Below are 15,958 nucleotides of genomic sequence, written 5' to 3'. Positions count from 1 at the left end.
CAGCCCAGCTTCCTCAGGGGCCCGAGGCCCCTGGGCCCCTCCTAAGAAGTGCTGCATGTTGAAGATGCCTGCTCTGCACAATCTCGGCAAAGCCCGAGCTGGCTCTGCAGAATCACTGCCTGGGACCTCGCCCCCGCCGCACCCGAGAGCTAGGGCGCTGCGTCCGCCTTCCCGCACGGGGAGCCACGGCGCTACCATCAGGCCTGCAAGCACCGGGTGAGGCCTGCGTCCGGTGGCCGGGCTCTCGCCCCAGGATTGCCGCCCCTGCCCGCAGCCCCGCGCAGCGCCCAGCCCAGCTGCCGCAGGCCAGGCTCCGCCGGACTCCGCCCAGCTACGCCGGGGAGAGGAGGGCGCCTGTCCTTAGCGGATGCCCAGGGCGGGAGCCGGGGTCGCTGCAGACCCTCCTCGGCCCGCAGCCCCGCCTCACCCGAACACGTGCTCGGAGCTCCAGACCTTCATAGCCGCTGGCCCCGCTACTCCGCACTCAGTGATGCTGCACGCCCAGCGCGGCGGGGGCGGGAACGCGGCGGTGCTAGGAAACGCTCCAGTCACGTGACCGCGAGGTCCCTGCCGCTAAAAATAGGGATGCGCGAGGCTGCGGGCGGTACTCGCACTCTGGAAATGCCAGGGCCAGGCTCCTGCAGGTTGTCCGAATTCTCCCAAAGCCCTATCCAAAAGCCCTTGTTTCTATGGCGGGAGTGGGGGGGGGGGGAATTACAGCGGAAAACAAAACCTGCCAACCCCGCAAGATACTTCCAGGAGAGCTGGGTATTGAGTAAGCTTGAAATCCAAAGGCAATGCGCATTACAGGCAACCTGGGAGGAGACTGCAAAGACAGAATGCCCATTCTTTTTCAAACGGCTGGGAAGGTTCTGAACCCAGGGTCCGAGGACTGGGCAATTGAAAGAAGTTGCGGGGCTCTGTGGGAATACTGGTCATCCTTTCTTTGGAGCTGGCCATAGTCTTTAGCCAAACCCCCATCTCCCCGCCAGCCACATTTTCATAAGTTAATGTTTATGACCTTGACTCAATGCTGAGTCACAGTGTTTCTGGCCTTGATTAACCATAACATAGCTGGTTCTCAGCCTTGGCTACACACTAAAAACAACACAGCCTGCAGGCAGCTGGGGAGCATAACTACAGCCATTAGGGGGCCTGCCTCAACAAACTCATGTATATTTGCATGAATGGTCCTGGAGGAAGAGGACTTAACAGCATCTGTCACAGTGTTCATCCTAAAGTCCCCTGGTAATTAATGTGGCACTTGTGTTTACCAATTTCCTTCATCCAAAACAGAAATAAATGTATATATTTAAGACAGGAGATAGGTTTGCAACTTGAAGCCTGGTGCTCCCTGAAAATTGGGCCCCAGCCCTCCTTGGAGGATAGGGATACTTCCTCCTCAAAGATAATATTTCTAGAAGATGATTCCCAAATCCCTCCAGAAAAAAAAAAAAAAGTGTTCCAGGTTGTAAATACGCAAACAGGCCTTTTTAACTCTTAAAAAACATGTACCTACATCTCAATAAGATGTAAATTTACAATTACAAGTGTTCTGGGGTAAATTTTCTAAGGAAAAGGAGAGTCTGTTTCCCTTTTTCCCCAAGGGAAAACTGTCAACAGAAGTCCAAGTTCAAAGTTGTAAGATGCTGGTTTGAAGAAGAGGGAAACCCTCTCCAGGGTAGATGTGTAGAGCAGGCCCATTGTCAAGGTCATTACTGACTCTAAACCCCTGGAGCAGGGGCAGGTTGTGGCCAGGAGGAACATTTTTGTGTGAGTCAGGGAAGTGGAAAAAGCAGACAGTGGACAGCATAAAGACCCAGGTTAGGACCCTGGCTCCACGATCTACTGTGACCTTAACATCTGTATCTTTATACTACAGTTCCCTTCAGTTGGTATTATTCTACCCATTTTACAAATGAGCAAATGGGTTCAAGAAGGTTTTACAACTCTTCCGAGATTGTAAGCTTGGGGATAAACTACCGAAGAACTCAGATTTTCAGGATTCACCCTTCACACCATGCCACAGTGATTGGCAACTGTCACTGTCCAGCCATGGGCTGTGTGTGTGTGAGCTATGCACATTTGAGTATATGATGGAACTAGGCTGACATTTCTGAGTGATTGGGCTGTTTGAGGTATGTGTGCCCTTTCTCTTTCACTGCCTATGATCCCACACAACCCCTGAGAGGGGTGTGACTCTTCAAGATGTCATCAAACTGCTGACCACAAGACATCACCAAGCAAGATTCTATCCTCCGAAATCCAATCTCTTGCCTTATATGGATGGAATATAGTCTGAATGCCTTCTCCCCAATAAATAGGGTGTTTTCAGGTGTACTCGCTCTCTTGCCTGCCTCTTGCCTCTTGCCTCCCTTGCTATCCTTGCCCTCCAGCATGGGAGCTTAATTCTCGAGAGTGAAGAGCCATCCTGAACCCAAAAAAAGGTACTTTCTGTGTTTGTGTGTTTTTTTTCATTGCCAGCCCAATCCATTCAGAGTGGCCCTGATTCTGTTGCATATTGTGACAAGCAGCTGTGAGTAGGTCCCTTGCTGTATGTATTCTGCATGCTGTGCACTGCTCAGGTACTGCACTTATGAAGATGTGGAGATGTCACATGTGTTCCAGGACACACCGGTAATTGGCTGCCACGGAACTCATGGCCACATCTGACTGACTCCAAAGCTTGGTCTTACTATGTATTTTGCCCCAGGAGTGGGAATAGACTCATCTAACTTGTTTCCTTACCTGTAAAATCAGGAGAGTAATTAACCACTCACACTAGTCTGTTGTGAGGATTAAATGAGTGGTGCATGGATATCCCTGTTAACTGATATTTTTAGATCATCCAGGCCTACTGCCACTAGCTCATACTAGCCAGAGACCTAACTATTCCTTAGCCTTTTATTTCCTAAGTATTCTGAACAGAAGACACTGCAACCATCCTCATCAATGAATCCCATCTGTCAGGAATTATTTCCTAGAAAGATACCCCAAACCTGGAGGCTGAGTTCTTTGCATGATCATAATTGTAACTTCAATTGTTGGTTGTGCCCTTGCTATGGACCAGAAACTGTTCAATATGCAAAACAACCCTTTGGATGCATAATATGTCACCACCCTAATTTTACTGGCCAGGGAACTAAAGAACATACTCATGGGACATAAAATCTGCAGTTAGAAAGCAAGAAGAGCAGAACCCAAATGTCGTTCTGCCTCCTTGATTGCTCAAATCTGAAGAGGATACTAACCAACCATAATAAATATTCACCATTTTAACTAAAGGCAGAAAGCTATGCTTTGACTTACTTTCCTCCTTTTACTGGTGTGAAAAACTTTGAGATTGGAAATTATATCATTTTCTTTTTGGTATTTCTGGAGTCCGAAACATAGTAAGTGCACAGTAAGGAAAGAAGCAAAAGTCACATTCCTGCTGTGCTATACTGATGATATCTTTGTTCTCTGCCAAAGTCCCCCCTTTCTAGCCACATCTCTTACTGCCTTCACACTGTTCCACAAGTGGTCTACCTGGAAGTCTGATAGGTCAATTCTTGAGCCCCATCTCAGGCCCCTGGCAGCACAGCATTTTGGGACCAGGAGTTTGTGGTTTAACAAGCTCTCTGGGAGAAACTGATGCTAAAGGGCATTGCAGTCCAAGATACAGTGACTGTCCATCCTTGGGTGACAGGGTTTTCCATGCACAGCCATTGTCCTGTCCCAGGTATCTGTTCATCATACTATTTCCTCCACCCAGGTGCTCTCCTCCAAATTGTCCTGGAAGCATCTTCTAGGGCAAGAGAGCAGAATGTGCAAAGGCCCAAGGGTGTGAGGGGTGAGACACTTTCAGAGAACTTTAAGTCACGAAGGCTGGACTGTACAGTCCACTGCAGGACATGTGGCAAGAACTGAGGCTAGATAGGGGTACAGGAGCCATCACACAAAGGGCTTGCTCCCTCTTCATGGAGCTTTGACAGATTTTAGAGTTGGTGGTGACTGAGGAAAAACAGCTCCAAACCCAGGCTGGATACAGGAAGTGGGCTTGGCTGGCTGTGGGGTCTAATGGAGATGAAGATGAGCAAAGCCTTGACTTCCTTTCCCCCAGTGCAGGGTAAAGATCAACTCCTGGATGCTCAGAGTCCCTGAAGACCTCTGCCCCAGCACCTATTGTCCCCTAGCTGAGTGTCTTGGTGGGTGGGCATGCATGTGCTTCTCACCTTTGTATTCCCAGTATATGGAGGGAAAAGGGCTCAACAGAGGTTTCTTCAATGAAAGGGAGCTACCTGCTGCAGCTACCTCTTAAGATGTGAAGGCAGGGATGGGGTAGGCAGAGCAGTTGGTAAACCAGGCTGCACAGAAGTGAATAATTATCAGAGCAGCTGCTAGGCCTGAACCTCCCACTCTGGATTATTTTTTGACGGTACCTGGACAGTGTGACCTGGACATCAAGAAAGTAGAATCTCCCCAGGGGATGCAAGTGTGCAGCCAAGAAGAAAAACACAGAAGTAAAGGGAATCCAGGGAGCAGGGAGAACAGTGGAGATTGGAGCCCCAGGACAAGCGAGCAGTGAATACCCACCTGCACCTGGGCAGTGGGATAAGACCTGCACACAAGGAAGGTGCTCATAATCAACCCGGTTTGGGGAGAAGAAAAAGGGCTCCTTGCCCTCCTTAACTGTTGTCACTGTCACCTACAATTTCTCCATAGCCCCTGATTCTTGCTACACCTCCATCTCTTGCCGGAATTCTGGGTGCATTCAATATCCACATGGACAACCCATCCAGAAGCTGAGGCTTGTAACCTGCAGATATTTCTAATTCCAGTTCTTTATCTGCACATCACTTCTGTCACCTGTGCCCCACCAGGTCCACTTCCTGGACCTTGCTGAGTTTTGCATTTTCCACCAGCAGAGATAGATATGTTTATTCTGATTTAAACATTACACAATGGATATGTGTATTGAAACATTGCGCAGCACCCCATTAATATGGACAACCTTTATGTTTTTATGTAGCAATTTGAAGATCTCAAATTCTAACATCACATTTTGGGGATGCTCTTCTTAATAAACCTTGTCTTATTTGGGTACCCACATCTCTTACTCTCAACCACCCTCATTTCAGTACTGGGGATCAAAACATGGTAAGGAGCCACATATGACCTGGCACTGGCCAGAAAGACAAAGAATCTGCTGAGAAGCTGTGCAAGGGGAGGTGGGGGGAGGGGGACAGAGCTCTTTGGTCCAAAAATCAAGTCCTAAGAAAACTTCTATTATTTAACATCTGGAATTGTGCAGTCTCCTTGCTATCAGCAGAAGGATAAAATCAACACCAAGAAGGAAAGAATAAAGAAGTGATTCTTACAGACATACTGAGGTACTTCTGTCCTAGTCCCATAACAAAATACACAAATTGGGCATTGGAAAAAACAGAAATTAGTTGCTCATAGTTCCAGGGCTTGTACAGTTAAAGACCCAGGCATGGATAGGTGCAGCATCTGACAGAGTCAGAGCTGTATATTGGCTTGGGGTGGCTAGAGGCCAAGGCTGGAGTGAGCCTACCAGATGCTAGCCCCGTTCACATGTGACTGCAAGCAGGTTAATCTCTGTTTAACAGGGTTGAGTGGACCTCACATGGTCACTAGTTCCATTCCAGCATAGTGTGGGACCAGGGTATGCCAATCCACAGGGCTGCTAAAATCTAGCCCTTCCTGCCAAGGGGGAGGTCCAGGCTCCTCTACACTCCCCCCACCCTGGACCCTCCTGCATGGTCTTCTGTTCTGGAACTCTCTGTCTTCCACCACCCACACCTCACCCTGATTATCAATATGACCAAGTCTTTCCAACTTAAAAAAAAACAAGCCAAAAATCTCTCCTTGACTCTGCACCTGTCAAGAATCCTTCAAGGAGTCTCAGGGTTCAATTCATCCACTCGTTGCCTCGTTCATCCCAGAGGAGCCAGGTAGGCTGCTAGGTTTGTGGGGAGAAGGGTGAGAGCCTCAGCCACCCACAACTTAAAAACACATATGCTGTTTAAAACTCAAGGTCAATGAAACAAGATTCAGGTTTCCTGGAAGTCCTCCAGCCAAGACAAGACTGGCTCAGGGTGTTGTAGACAGACTCAATGAGCACCCCACAGCTTTATGGAACAGTTCTGGACAGAGCAGCACCTGCCATCTAGACAGCAGCCAAGGAAGCAGGCTATAGGCAGCCACACTGGACCTGCAGACCTGTCTTAGCTGTGCCAACAGGTACTTGTTCCAGTCTGGAGTTTCTGTAGAACTTGGACAATGCCATGGAGAAAGGCAACTGGTTCTTTCTCACATTGCTTCTGCCATTGCCATAGCATACTCAAAAGATGCCTCACACCAGGGAGGCATGGGGGCACACGCCTGTAATCCCAGTGGCTTGGGAGGCTGGGGCAGGAGGATCCCGAGTTCAAAGACAGCCTCAGCAAAAGTGAGGACCTAAGCAACTCACTGAGACCCTTCTCTAAATAACTACAAAATATAGCTGGGGATGCAACTCAGTGGCTGAGTGCCCCTGAATTAATTCCCTGGTACCCCACACCCCCTAAAAAAAAGATGCATTATGACAAATTTGTCTGATGTTCCAGAGCAATCATCCATTTTCTCATAATAAACACAACTGAGAAAAACCTAGGAACATTTAAATTTTTCTTGCAGTGCTGTGGATGGAACCCAGGGCCTCCACAAGCTAGATGAGCACTCTACCAATGAGTTGCAGCACCAGCACAAAATCTAGGAAATTTATCACACTATTACTTCAGTATACTTCAGAGGTCAAAACTTTAAGAAAAATATTTGATCTCTATGAAGTAAAGTGGTGAAAAGGAATTTTCTAAATGTGCTTCTGCTGTCTTCCATGCAACTTGCGTTGTTAGCACTCCAGTTCCCCTGTCATGATTCTTTTTTTTTTTTTTCCATTATCATCTAGAAGATATTCACTGGACACTGTATCTGTGTAGACTCCATCAGCTGAGGCACAAACCAGGAGCACAGCTGGAGAATACCCAGTCAGCTTTCCCTCAGGAAAAGCATAGCAGCAAATTGTTAAGGATGAGCTGTGAACAATGTAGAATAACTGAAGTTAAAAAGTAAAAATAAAAAAGGCAAACCTTGCATGGTGGTGCCAACCTGCAATCCCAGCAACTCCAGGGGCTGAAGTGGGAGGATTGCAAGTTGAAGGCCAGCCTGGGCAACTTAGCAAAACCTAAAATTTTATCTAAAATAAAAATAAGAAGGGTTAGGAATGTGGCTCAGTGGTAGAGTGTCCTTGGGGTTCAATCACAATTCCAGCAAAAGTAAGGAGAAGGAGGAGGAAGAGGAGGAGAAAGAGGAGAAACAGGAGGAGGAGAAAAAGAAGGGGAAAAATACCACAAAATAAAATATTCGACCAACCCTGTGAACAAATTGGAGGAGAGAGGGGAACATTCAGACTAACCCTTTGAACAAATTTCAAGGTTTTTTGAAATGCGCAATGTTTGTGTGGTTGTCTTAAAGGCCACAGGCCTCTCCTGCCATCTAGTGGGCAAACATACAGAGCAGGTGGCATGAGTAATCTCAGGGTCCTAGCCCTGAGATGATGATGATGATAATGGTACTGTGGACTGAACCCAGGTGTGCTTTACTACTGAGCTACATCCCCAGGCCTTTTTATTTTTTTATTTTGAGACAGAGTCTCACTGAGTTGCAGAAATTGGCCTTGAACTCTGGATCTTCTTGCCTCAGCCTCCTGAATCTCTGGGATTACAAGCATGCACCACAGCACCTGGCTACAATTTTTTTTAAAAAGTGTGTGGAGGGGCTGTGGATGTAGCTCAGTGGTAGATCATCCCTGGTTAGATCCTCAGCACCCAAAACAAAAAAAGCTTATCAAGTAGTGGCTGTGCTAAAAAAAAACAAACAAACAAAAAAAAAAAACAAAAAACAAAAAACACCCTCTGAATGGGTACTGGACAAAGAAGGGGAAAAATACCACAAAATAAAATATTCAGACAACCCTGTGAACAAATGGAGAAGGAAGAGGAGAAAGAGATGGAGGTTCACACACACACACACACACACACACACACACACACACACACACTACATTGTACCATCTGAAATGGAAATAAACTGGAAGCTGGAAACTATTAAGGCTTTACAAGAGAATAAAATGAAGATGATTAAAGAATGGAGGAAATCTATGTTCTTAGTATACAAAGATACATGTTAACCAAAAAATGAACCTGCACAAAGTAAGATATGTAAATATAAGTTTTAGTGTTTGGAAATACATTCAAACAGTGCAGACACACAGAAAAAAAAAACTGCTTCTGTTACTTTAAGGAGCAAGAATGAGAAACTGAAGGGCTTTTACTTTCCATTTTATAAATTCATACTCTTCTGAACTGATGGGAAAACTTTATCCTAGAATTTTTATATTTAAATGTTTTCCTTAATTATAGAACTACTTTATGTTTATTATGAAATATTTGGAAAATGTAGATAGGCATGAAATAAATTTTTTAAATTACTTGTAGTATTGATTTTATGGTATTTTATTTGACTAGATATATTCACAGGGTTCCAAAAAAGTAAACAGTGTCAACAAACACAAGCCAGCACATCCAGAGGCTGCTTGCCCCCTGCCTTCTGCAGGGAGTCCCCTTGGTTAGATTCTCGCTCACTCTCTAAACTTCCCCAGCTTCTGGCAATCAGTACCTGGGTTCTTTTCTCTGTGGATTTGCCTGCTCTGGACATGTCATAAAAATGGCCTTTCATGTCTGGCTTCTTTCACGTGGTGTGATCTCAAGACTCAGGCTGCATGTGTGTGTGCACCTTCACATGAATCAGTGTAAGCATTCCCTGCATTTGATGTCTCTATTTACTGGTTGATGAACATTTGGGTTCTTTCCAGTTTGAAGCTACTACGAATAATGCTGCTCTCAACATTCAGGGACAGCTTCCTGTGTGGGCAGATGTTTCCAGTTCTCTCAGGAGATAACTGAGAGTGCCTGTGCTAGGTCACAGGGATGCATGTTCAGCCTTCCCAGTTCCCCTAAGCTCTTTATGATCCTGCTTGAATGGGAGTTCCAAACCCCACCCCCTCAACAATCCTTACTCTCCATTATTTTTTATTGTGGACATCCTGAATTATGAAGTAGAATCTCATTGTGGTTTTGATTTGCTTTTCCCTGATGGCTACTGATGTTGAGCATCTTTTAATGTGTTTATGTAGGCCATTTATATATCTTTTTGGAGACACATCTACTCAGATTCTTTGCCCATTTTAAAAAAAAAGTAGCTCTCATGAGACAGAACTCAGACACTATACAAGTCATCCATTAAAATTGTATAACTCAATAGTTTAGTTCATTCACATAGTTGTGCAGCTATCTCTGCAGTAAATTTTCATGACCACCCCACAAAAAAAGCTCCAGCCCTTGGCATGTCCCCCCAACCCTCCACCAGACCTGGGCCACTATTCATCCACTTCTATATGTATGGAGTTGCCCAGCTGGATGTTTCATGTATGCACTGTGTGGCTTTTCCTGTCTGGTTTCTGTAACTTAGCATACTCTTTTCAAGGTTCATCCTTCTTTTCTTTCGAAGCATATTTTTTTCTGTTGTGTAAAAATTTATAACATAAACTTTGTCATTTTAACCATTTTAAGTGTACAATTCGGTGATCTTAATTATATTCACAATTCCCTGTTGCCACCCTCCATCAATATCCAAACAGAAACTGTAAAAAGAAAGCAGCCACTCCCAGCCCCCTTTCTCTCTGGCCTACTTTGTTTCCATGAAGTTGCCTGTTGAATCAGACAATATTTGTCCTTCTGGCTTTTTTTGTGAAGCACAATGTCTTTGAGGGTCATCCATGTCATAGCATGCATCATACCTTTGTTCCTATCTATGGATGAATCATATTTCATTGTCTTCCACACTCATTTTGTTCATCCGTCCATTGACGGGCTTGGGTTGTTTCCACTTTGGGCCTATTGTGAACAATGCTGCTATCAACATTGGTCTACACGTACTCTTGTTTGCCCACAGGTTACCCTTCCTGGTGCTCCTCCTTCCTTCCTGCAGATCACTTCCTCCTCTGTTTGAAGGGTTTCTGTTTTCCTACAGTACATCTGCTCTGGATGAATTCTTGCAGCTTTTCCATATCTGTAAAAGTCCTATTTTTCCTTCATCTCATAAATATATTTCCACTGGCCAGGTGCAGTGGCACATGCCTGTAAACCCAGCCTCTTAGTAGGCTGAGGCAGGAGGATCACAAGTTCAAAGCCAGCCTCAGCAAAAGCAAGGCACTAAGCACTGAGACCCTGTCTCTAAATAAAATACAAAATAGTGCTGGCTCATCGATGTTCATAGCAGCACAATTCACAATAGCTAGACTGTGGAACCAACCCAGATGCCCTTCAATAGATGAATGGATAAAAAAAATGTGGCATTTATACACAATGGAGTACTACGCAGCACTAAAAATTGACAAAATCATGGAATTTGCAGGGAAATGGATGGCACTAGAGCAGATTATGCTTAGTGAAGCTAGCCAATCCCTAAAAAACAAATGCCAAATGTCTTCTTTGATATAATGAGAGCAACTAAGAACAGAGCAGGGAGGAAGAGCAGGAGGAAAAGATTAACATTAAACAGAGACATGAGGTGGGAGGGAAAAGGAGAGAAAAGGGAAATTGCATGGAAATGGAAGGAGACCCTCAATGTTATATAAAATTACATATAAGAGGTTGTGAGGGGAATGCGGAAAAAAAAAACAAGGAGAGAAATGAATTACAATAGATGGGGTAGAGAGAGAAGATGGGAGGGGAGGGGAGGGGGGATAGTAGAGGATAGGAAAGGTAGCAGAATACAACAGTTACTAATATGGCATTATGTAAAAATGGGGATGTGTAACTGATGTGATTCTGCAATCTTTGTAATGTTTTGAACAACCAATAAAAAAATTAAAAAAAGAAAAAGAAAAAGAAAAAATAGGGCTGGCTCAATGATCAAGTGCCCCTGGGTTCAGTACTCACTACCCCCAAAATAATAATTTGATTATGTTGTTCCTTTCTGTCCAGCAATAGGGAGGCTCTTGCTGCCTCGGGTGCCGGCTACTTTGGAGTTCCCGTGGAGTTCTCGTGGATCAGAGAGAGTTGGGGTGGAGCCGGGTGGAGAGCTGAGAGAGTTCCCAGGGAGTGTGCCGGAGGCTGGTGGAGTTTGGGCAATAAAGTTTCCTGTTTGAACATACAAGTGCTTTGTGGCAGCTCGGTGATTTGTGCCCAGCCAGACTGCGGCACTTCTGTTCACCAGTCCTCAGCCTTATCTGCCTTTCCTGCCTTCTCCCTTCCACAGCATCGTCAACTAGTAGGCCACACAGCCATTGCAGAGCTAATGAATGATGACCATGATTCAGAACTTTGTTTCCAGTCCTCTTTCTCCTCTCTGCAGTCATTGTGTGCTGAACAGTTTGACTTTCTGCCTTCTGGAGGACTCACCTGATTATGAACATCATTTCTCTTTGAAAGGTATGTAGAGCAGGCTGTGCCTTCTCTGTATTACTCCACGATGTATAGAATAGCAATTTTCAGGCTTTGCCTAAAGCTTTGTTACTTCATTTTGTAAAACTGTAGTTTGCCATAAGCTGCTCAATTTTGAGTGGAAGGACTCCACACCCTCTCTGTACAAGTAGACAACCTCCATATGGTGGGTGTAGTCCTAACACAAGAATTGATAAGTAAATTAATCATGCTAATAATGATTACCCAAGAACTTGTCAAATCAATCAGAAGCACACAGTTGCATAGAAGCATGTGGATACATGGGCACATCAAACTCCTACTGGAAAACCAGGCCCACAAGCTTGTCAAAGACACCAGACTACCAAATGATGCCTCCTCACTTGAGACCCACAAAAAGAGAGGCACCCTGACCCTGTCACCCAGTCACTCCTTGTGAGCTCAGGAAAATTATCATAGCAACCAACTCTGAATTACTGTCCTTGGGCTTCAGCAGAGTGGTTTCTTCTGCCTGTGAGGCTCACACAGCCCACTCCAAGCTGCCATCTCAAGCTGACACTCCAATATGTCACTAATACTGCTGCCTTCTGGATCTTGGCTTAGACTAAGTTCTGTGCTTTGTCAGCTCTGGTCCCTCAACAAGTCCTTTGGCTGGTTCCTGGTCTTACCTGACACCTGCAGTCAGTCTCATTCATAGCTGCTCTCTGCCTGCCTCTCAGTCAGCCTTCTAATACCATGTACTTGCCTTAACTGTTTCTTAGCCTTTTGTTAATCTACATGTATGACTGTGTGAAGTGTGATGTGTGACCTGAGTGTTACAGATATTAGAAATTAAGATTGGAACAAATCAATCTGATTTCCTGGTTAATGAATACCAGGTGCCCACAAGTATGCGATGAACTGCTGCTGATGAAAGTGGAGTATCCTGTGAGTTTATTGTTATTCCATAAATTCTGACATTGCAGAAAGACACAAATGAGTTTGTCTCTGTTGATGACACAGCACACTTACCACAAAGGGATCCCCATGGGCCCAAGTTAGAGGTTATAGTCCCAACATTTTGATTATCGCTTTTAGATGGCTGGTTTGTGATTCTTTGTGTTGCCTTCCTAGGAGTTAGAGATGTGTTGGGGCATCTTCGCGGCCCGCCACCATGTCAGCCAAAGGTACTGAGCCATATGTGGCAAATGACAGCGAATGCTAAGAGGACAAAGACGACACGGAGCCCTTAGTGGAAAAGGTCCTTTCACCCACGGCCCCAGCAGCCTTTGCACTTCTTTCTTGCCCTCCCTACCCTCTCCGGTGCCCGCCTTCTCCCTCCCCGCGACCCCAGCCTAAAGGTCCAGCCCTCACGTCCCACCTCCCGCCACGGCCCAGCCCCTTAGGGCCCGCTTTCCAAAACCCCTGCCGGCAGGCCCCGCCTCCTGCACGCCACGCTACGCCCTCAGACCCCGTCTCTCGCCACGCCCCTGCCCTTGGGTCTCGCCCTCCACGCTCCTCCCTCTGCCCCTCCTCCTATCACGCCCTCCACGCATTAGGTCCCGCCCTCCACGCCCTGCCCTTAGACCCCGCCCCCTCCCCGCCCCACCTCACGGCTCTCTCGGCCCAGCCCTCCACGTTCCTACCCTTCGGTTCCGCTCCGAGGGGGACGTCGACGTCAGCACGTAGGGGCGGGGCCGAGGCGGACGCGCGCGTGGAGCGCTGGGGCCCGTGGCTAGCCGCTGGCTTCCAGCCGTCGCGCGTAGCTTTCTACGACCTGAGCCCTCTATCAGAGCCGCCTCCGCACCTGCGCGGCGCTCCGGGAGGAGTGGGCCGCGCCGGCCGTCATGGCGCACCGCTGCCTGCTGCTGTGGGGCCGCGGCGGCTGTCGGCCCCGCGGCCTCCCGCCGCTCTTCGTTCCCGGCGGCGGCGCGGTCCCGGGCGAGCGGCCCTGCCTGCGAAAGGTGAGTCCCGGCGCCCGTCCTGCGCCTCTGCTGGGCCTGCTTCCGGCCCGGAGGCAGCGTCAAGGTCACCGCCCCGTCAAGGCAGCGTCGACTGGCACCCGCGTGTGCCGTGTGCTGTCCGCCGGACACTCTTGTCTCCAGAGGGTCGGAGGCTGCGCTCGGTGGGCAGCCCGGCGCCGTCTGGCCCTTGGCGTGAAGAAGCCGCCTCGCCGCGCAGGGAGGTGCGCCGCACTGCGTAACCGCGCCGCCCTCGGGGCGTTGGGGGCGAAGGCCGGCCCGCTAGGCCCGCGCGCGGCGGCCAGGGGTCTTTCTGAAGAGATGGTAGTGCTTGACAGCCGTGCAGTCACCTGCCTCGGGTCCAGGTCAGCAGTGTCAGTGACACAGCTTCCTGCTGCCGGCTCCAGCCTGCGCTGGTTTACCAGAGGTACGCAGCAGGTGGTCGAGGCCCTGGGCTCTGTCGCTGGAACTTGGGTGGCCACTTACTAGCCAGATGCCCTTGAGGAAGTTGGCTCAGCCTCTCCACTTAAATGGGGGAAGTAATAGTACAGGGTCCCTCAGTATCCGCAGGGAATTGATCCCAGGACCCCGGAGGGTACCAGAGCCCAGGGATGCTGAGTGTTTGCATATATCCTGCCCATGGTCTCCCATATACTTTAAATCATCTCTAGATTATTTATACTATTACAATGTAAATACTATATAAATAGTATACATCGTGGTGTATAGAGAATGACAAGGAAAAAAGTTCTTTACAGATGCGATCCCTTTTCCCCCGTTCCCATAATGTTTTCAGTCTGCCATTGGTGGAATCCAAGGATGTGGAGAGCTGATTGTACTTGCATTTATGATTTTTACTTGCATGCCAGTCTTGTATTTATTCCGTAGTTCTCTTCATCTTTTTTCCTATTCTGTACTGCGTTGCACTAAGCCTTTTTCAGTTTCTTGTATTGTGTCCATTTTCTTCTTTCCTGGTTTAGATTTTTTTCCTTTTGCTCTAGTGGACGTTGGTCTTAGACATACAATGGGCAGGTAGGAATCTACCTGGTGAGTTTGCAGTTTTTATGGCAGGAATCTTACCTAAAAGACCTTTCTTTTGGTAAGATTGTTGGCCCTGTGAATCACCAGTGGGGAAATAGAAGGAAGTCCTTTGTGCTGACAGCTACAGCTAATGGATTGGGAGAGTAGTCTGTGCCATATTCCCTAGCATTGAATGGGGGACACTGGGGCATTACTGTGCTACGTATGAGGGAGTCTCATAGGACAGGTTTTCCTTCATGCTACTGTTGAAGATCAGACAGGAGTATTATTCTCACAGTATGGTCCCTTGGAAAAAGATTTTGATGTGTTGAGATACTAGTTCTCAAGTGTTACACCTAGAGGAAAAGACTGATAAAGCAACTGAAGACTTCATATTGTCAAACATAGAAGCTGATCCTCTGAGGTGAAGTGCTCTAAGCATAAATTTTGTGAATTGGTGTCTCATGTTCTTGACAAGACACCCTGGGCTTGGGTTGGGTATGCAGAGGAGAAAAGCTTCATTGATGATTCTGTTATAGAAAATAACCTCAGTGAAAAATTCGGTCATGGGGATTATCACTAGGTTAGTAGGAATATTCCATGTCAACGCAATTTGAAAATAGAGCATATAGGGGCTTCTCAATTCAACAAATATTTATGGAGTGCTTACCATATGCCCAGTTCTGGTATGATAAAGAACCTTTTGTATTACCTCCATGCCACTCTGATTCCATTATCAGGCAGCCCTCCATATCCCAGGGTACACTCGAAACAAAACTATTTTTTAAAAAATAGCCTTTGTACTCAATAGATATAGGGTTTTTTGTCATTCTTCCCTAGACAATATAGTATAACAACATTTGACATAAAATTTACATTGTATTATTAAAAGTAATCTGAGGTGATGTGAAGTATACAGGAGGATGTGTATAAGTTTTAGGCAAACATTGTACTATTTTATATGAGGGACTTGAGCATCTGTGGACAGGGGGTCCTGGAACCCCTGAGGAAACTGAAAGATGAGACTACAGGTTTTATATTTTACAAAAATACAAATTTGTAACTGATTTGTTCTCAGCATTTTCTTCCTTGTGCTTCTGAGTTTCCTAGGAGTGGAAACTGGTTCTGATTATCCTTTGGACTCCCCACACCGAGTAGTTGTTCAGGGCATGAGTGTGAGTTGTTGACTTGTCCTGCTTGAAAGACATTGTAATCTATACTCTTAATGAAATTGGCACTGGGAAAAGCTTTATTCACTTATGATGTGTTCTTATCCAGTACCAGTGATTATTTCACAGATCATATGTTTCCATGGCTTGGAAGGTCCAAATACTCCATAAGCTCCAAATTCTCTCAGATCAGCATTGTGGTCAACTATGTATGTGTAGTGTTTTGGGCCCATTTTGTAGTTAAAATTGTGTGTTTATTTTGTGTTAAATCAGCTCATTCTTTTTTTTTTCTTTTTATTGG

The 15,958-nt window shown here is 46.5% G+C and overlaps 2 protein-coding genes across 9 annotated transcripts in view; one reads left to right on the top strand and one right to left on the bottom strand.

The window, feature by feature from the left end:
- Positions 1–13,294, bottom strand: part of PRELID3A (PRELI domain containing 3A) — a 28,821-nt gene extending 15,527 nt beyond the window's left edge. For 5 of the 8 annotated variants that reach the window (XR_014018254.1, XR_014018255.1, XR_014018256.1 and 2 more), the window contains exon 1: positions 428–504. Coding sequence is in view for 3 of the 8 variants with exons in the window: in XM_081262914.1 (XP_081119040.1) it covers positions 428–459 (32 nt within the window). In the remaining 5 variants the exon portion in view is untranslated. Of the gene's footprint in view, positions 1–427; positions 505–12,539; positions 12,729–13,153 lie in introns of those variants that run through there. The other 3 variants (XM_081262915.1, XM_081262916.1, XM_081262917.1) reach the window with 3 other exon arrangements.
- AFG3L2 (AFG3 like matrix AAA peptidase subunit 2) overlaps positions 13,213–15,958 on the top strand; it is a 44,066-nt gene continuing 41,320 nt past the window's right edge. Inside the window, exon 1 of the mRNA XM_081262913.1 lies at positions 13,213–13,471. Within this exon, the coding sequence (XP_081119039.1) occupies positions 13,355–13,471 (117 nt within the window). The 5' untranslated portion in view covers positions 13,213–13,354. The remainder of the gene's footprint in view (positions 13,472–15,958) is intronic.

This window comes from Spermophilus citellus (assembly GCF_964194105.1).
Source record: "Spermophilus citellus genome assembly, chromosome: 12".
In the NCBI taxonomy this organism is placed as follows: domain Eukaryota; kingdom Metazoa; phylum Chordata; class Mammalia; order Rodentia; family Sciuridae; genus Spermophilus; species Spermophilus citellus.
This window is presented reverse-complemented; position numbering and strand designations above follow the sequence as displayed.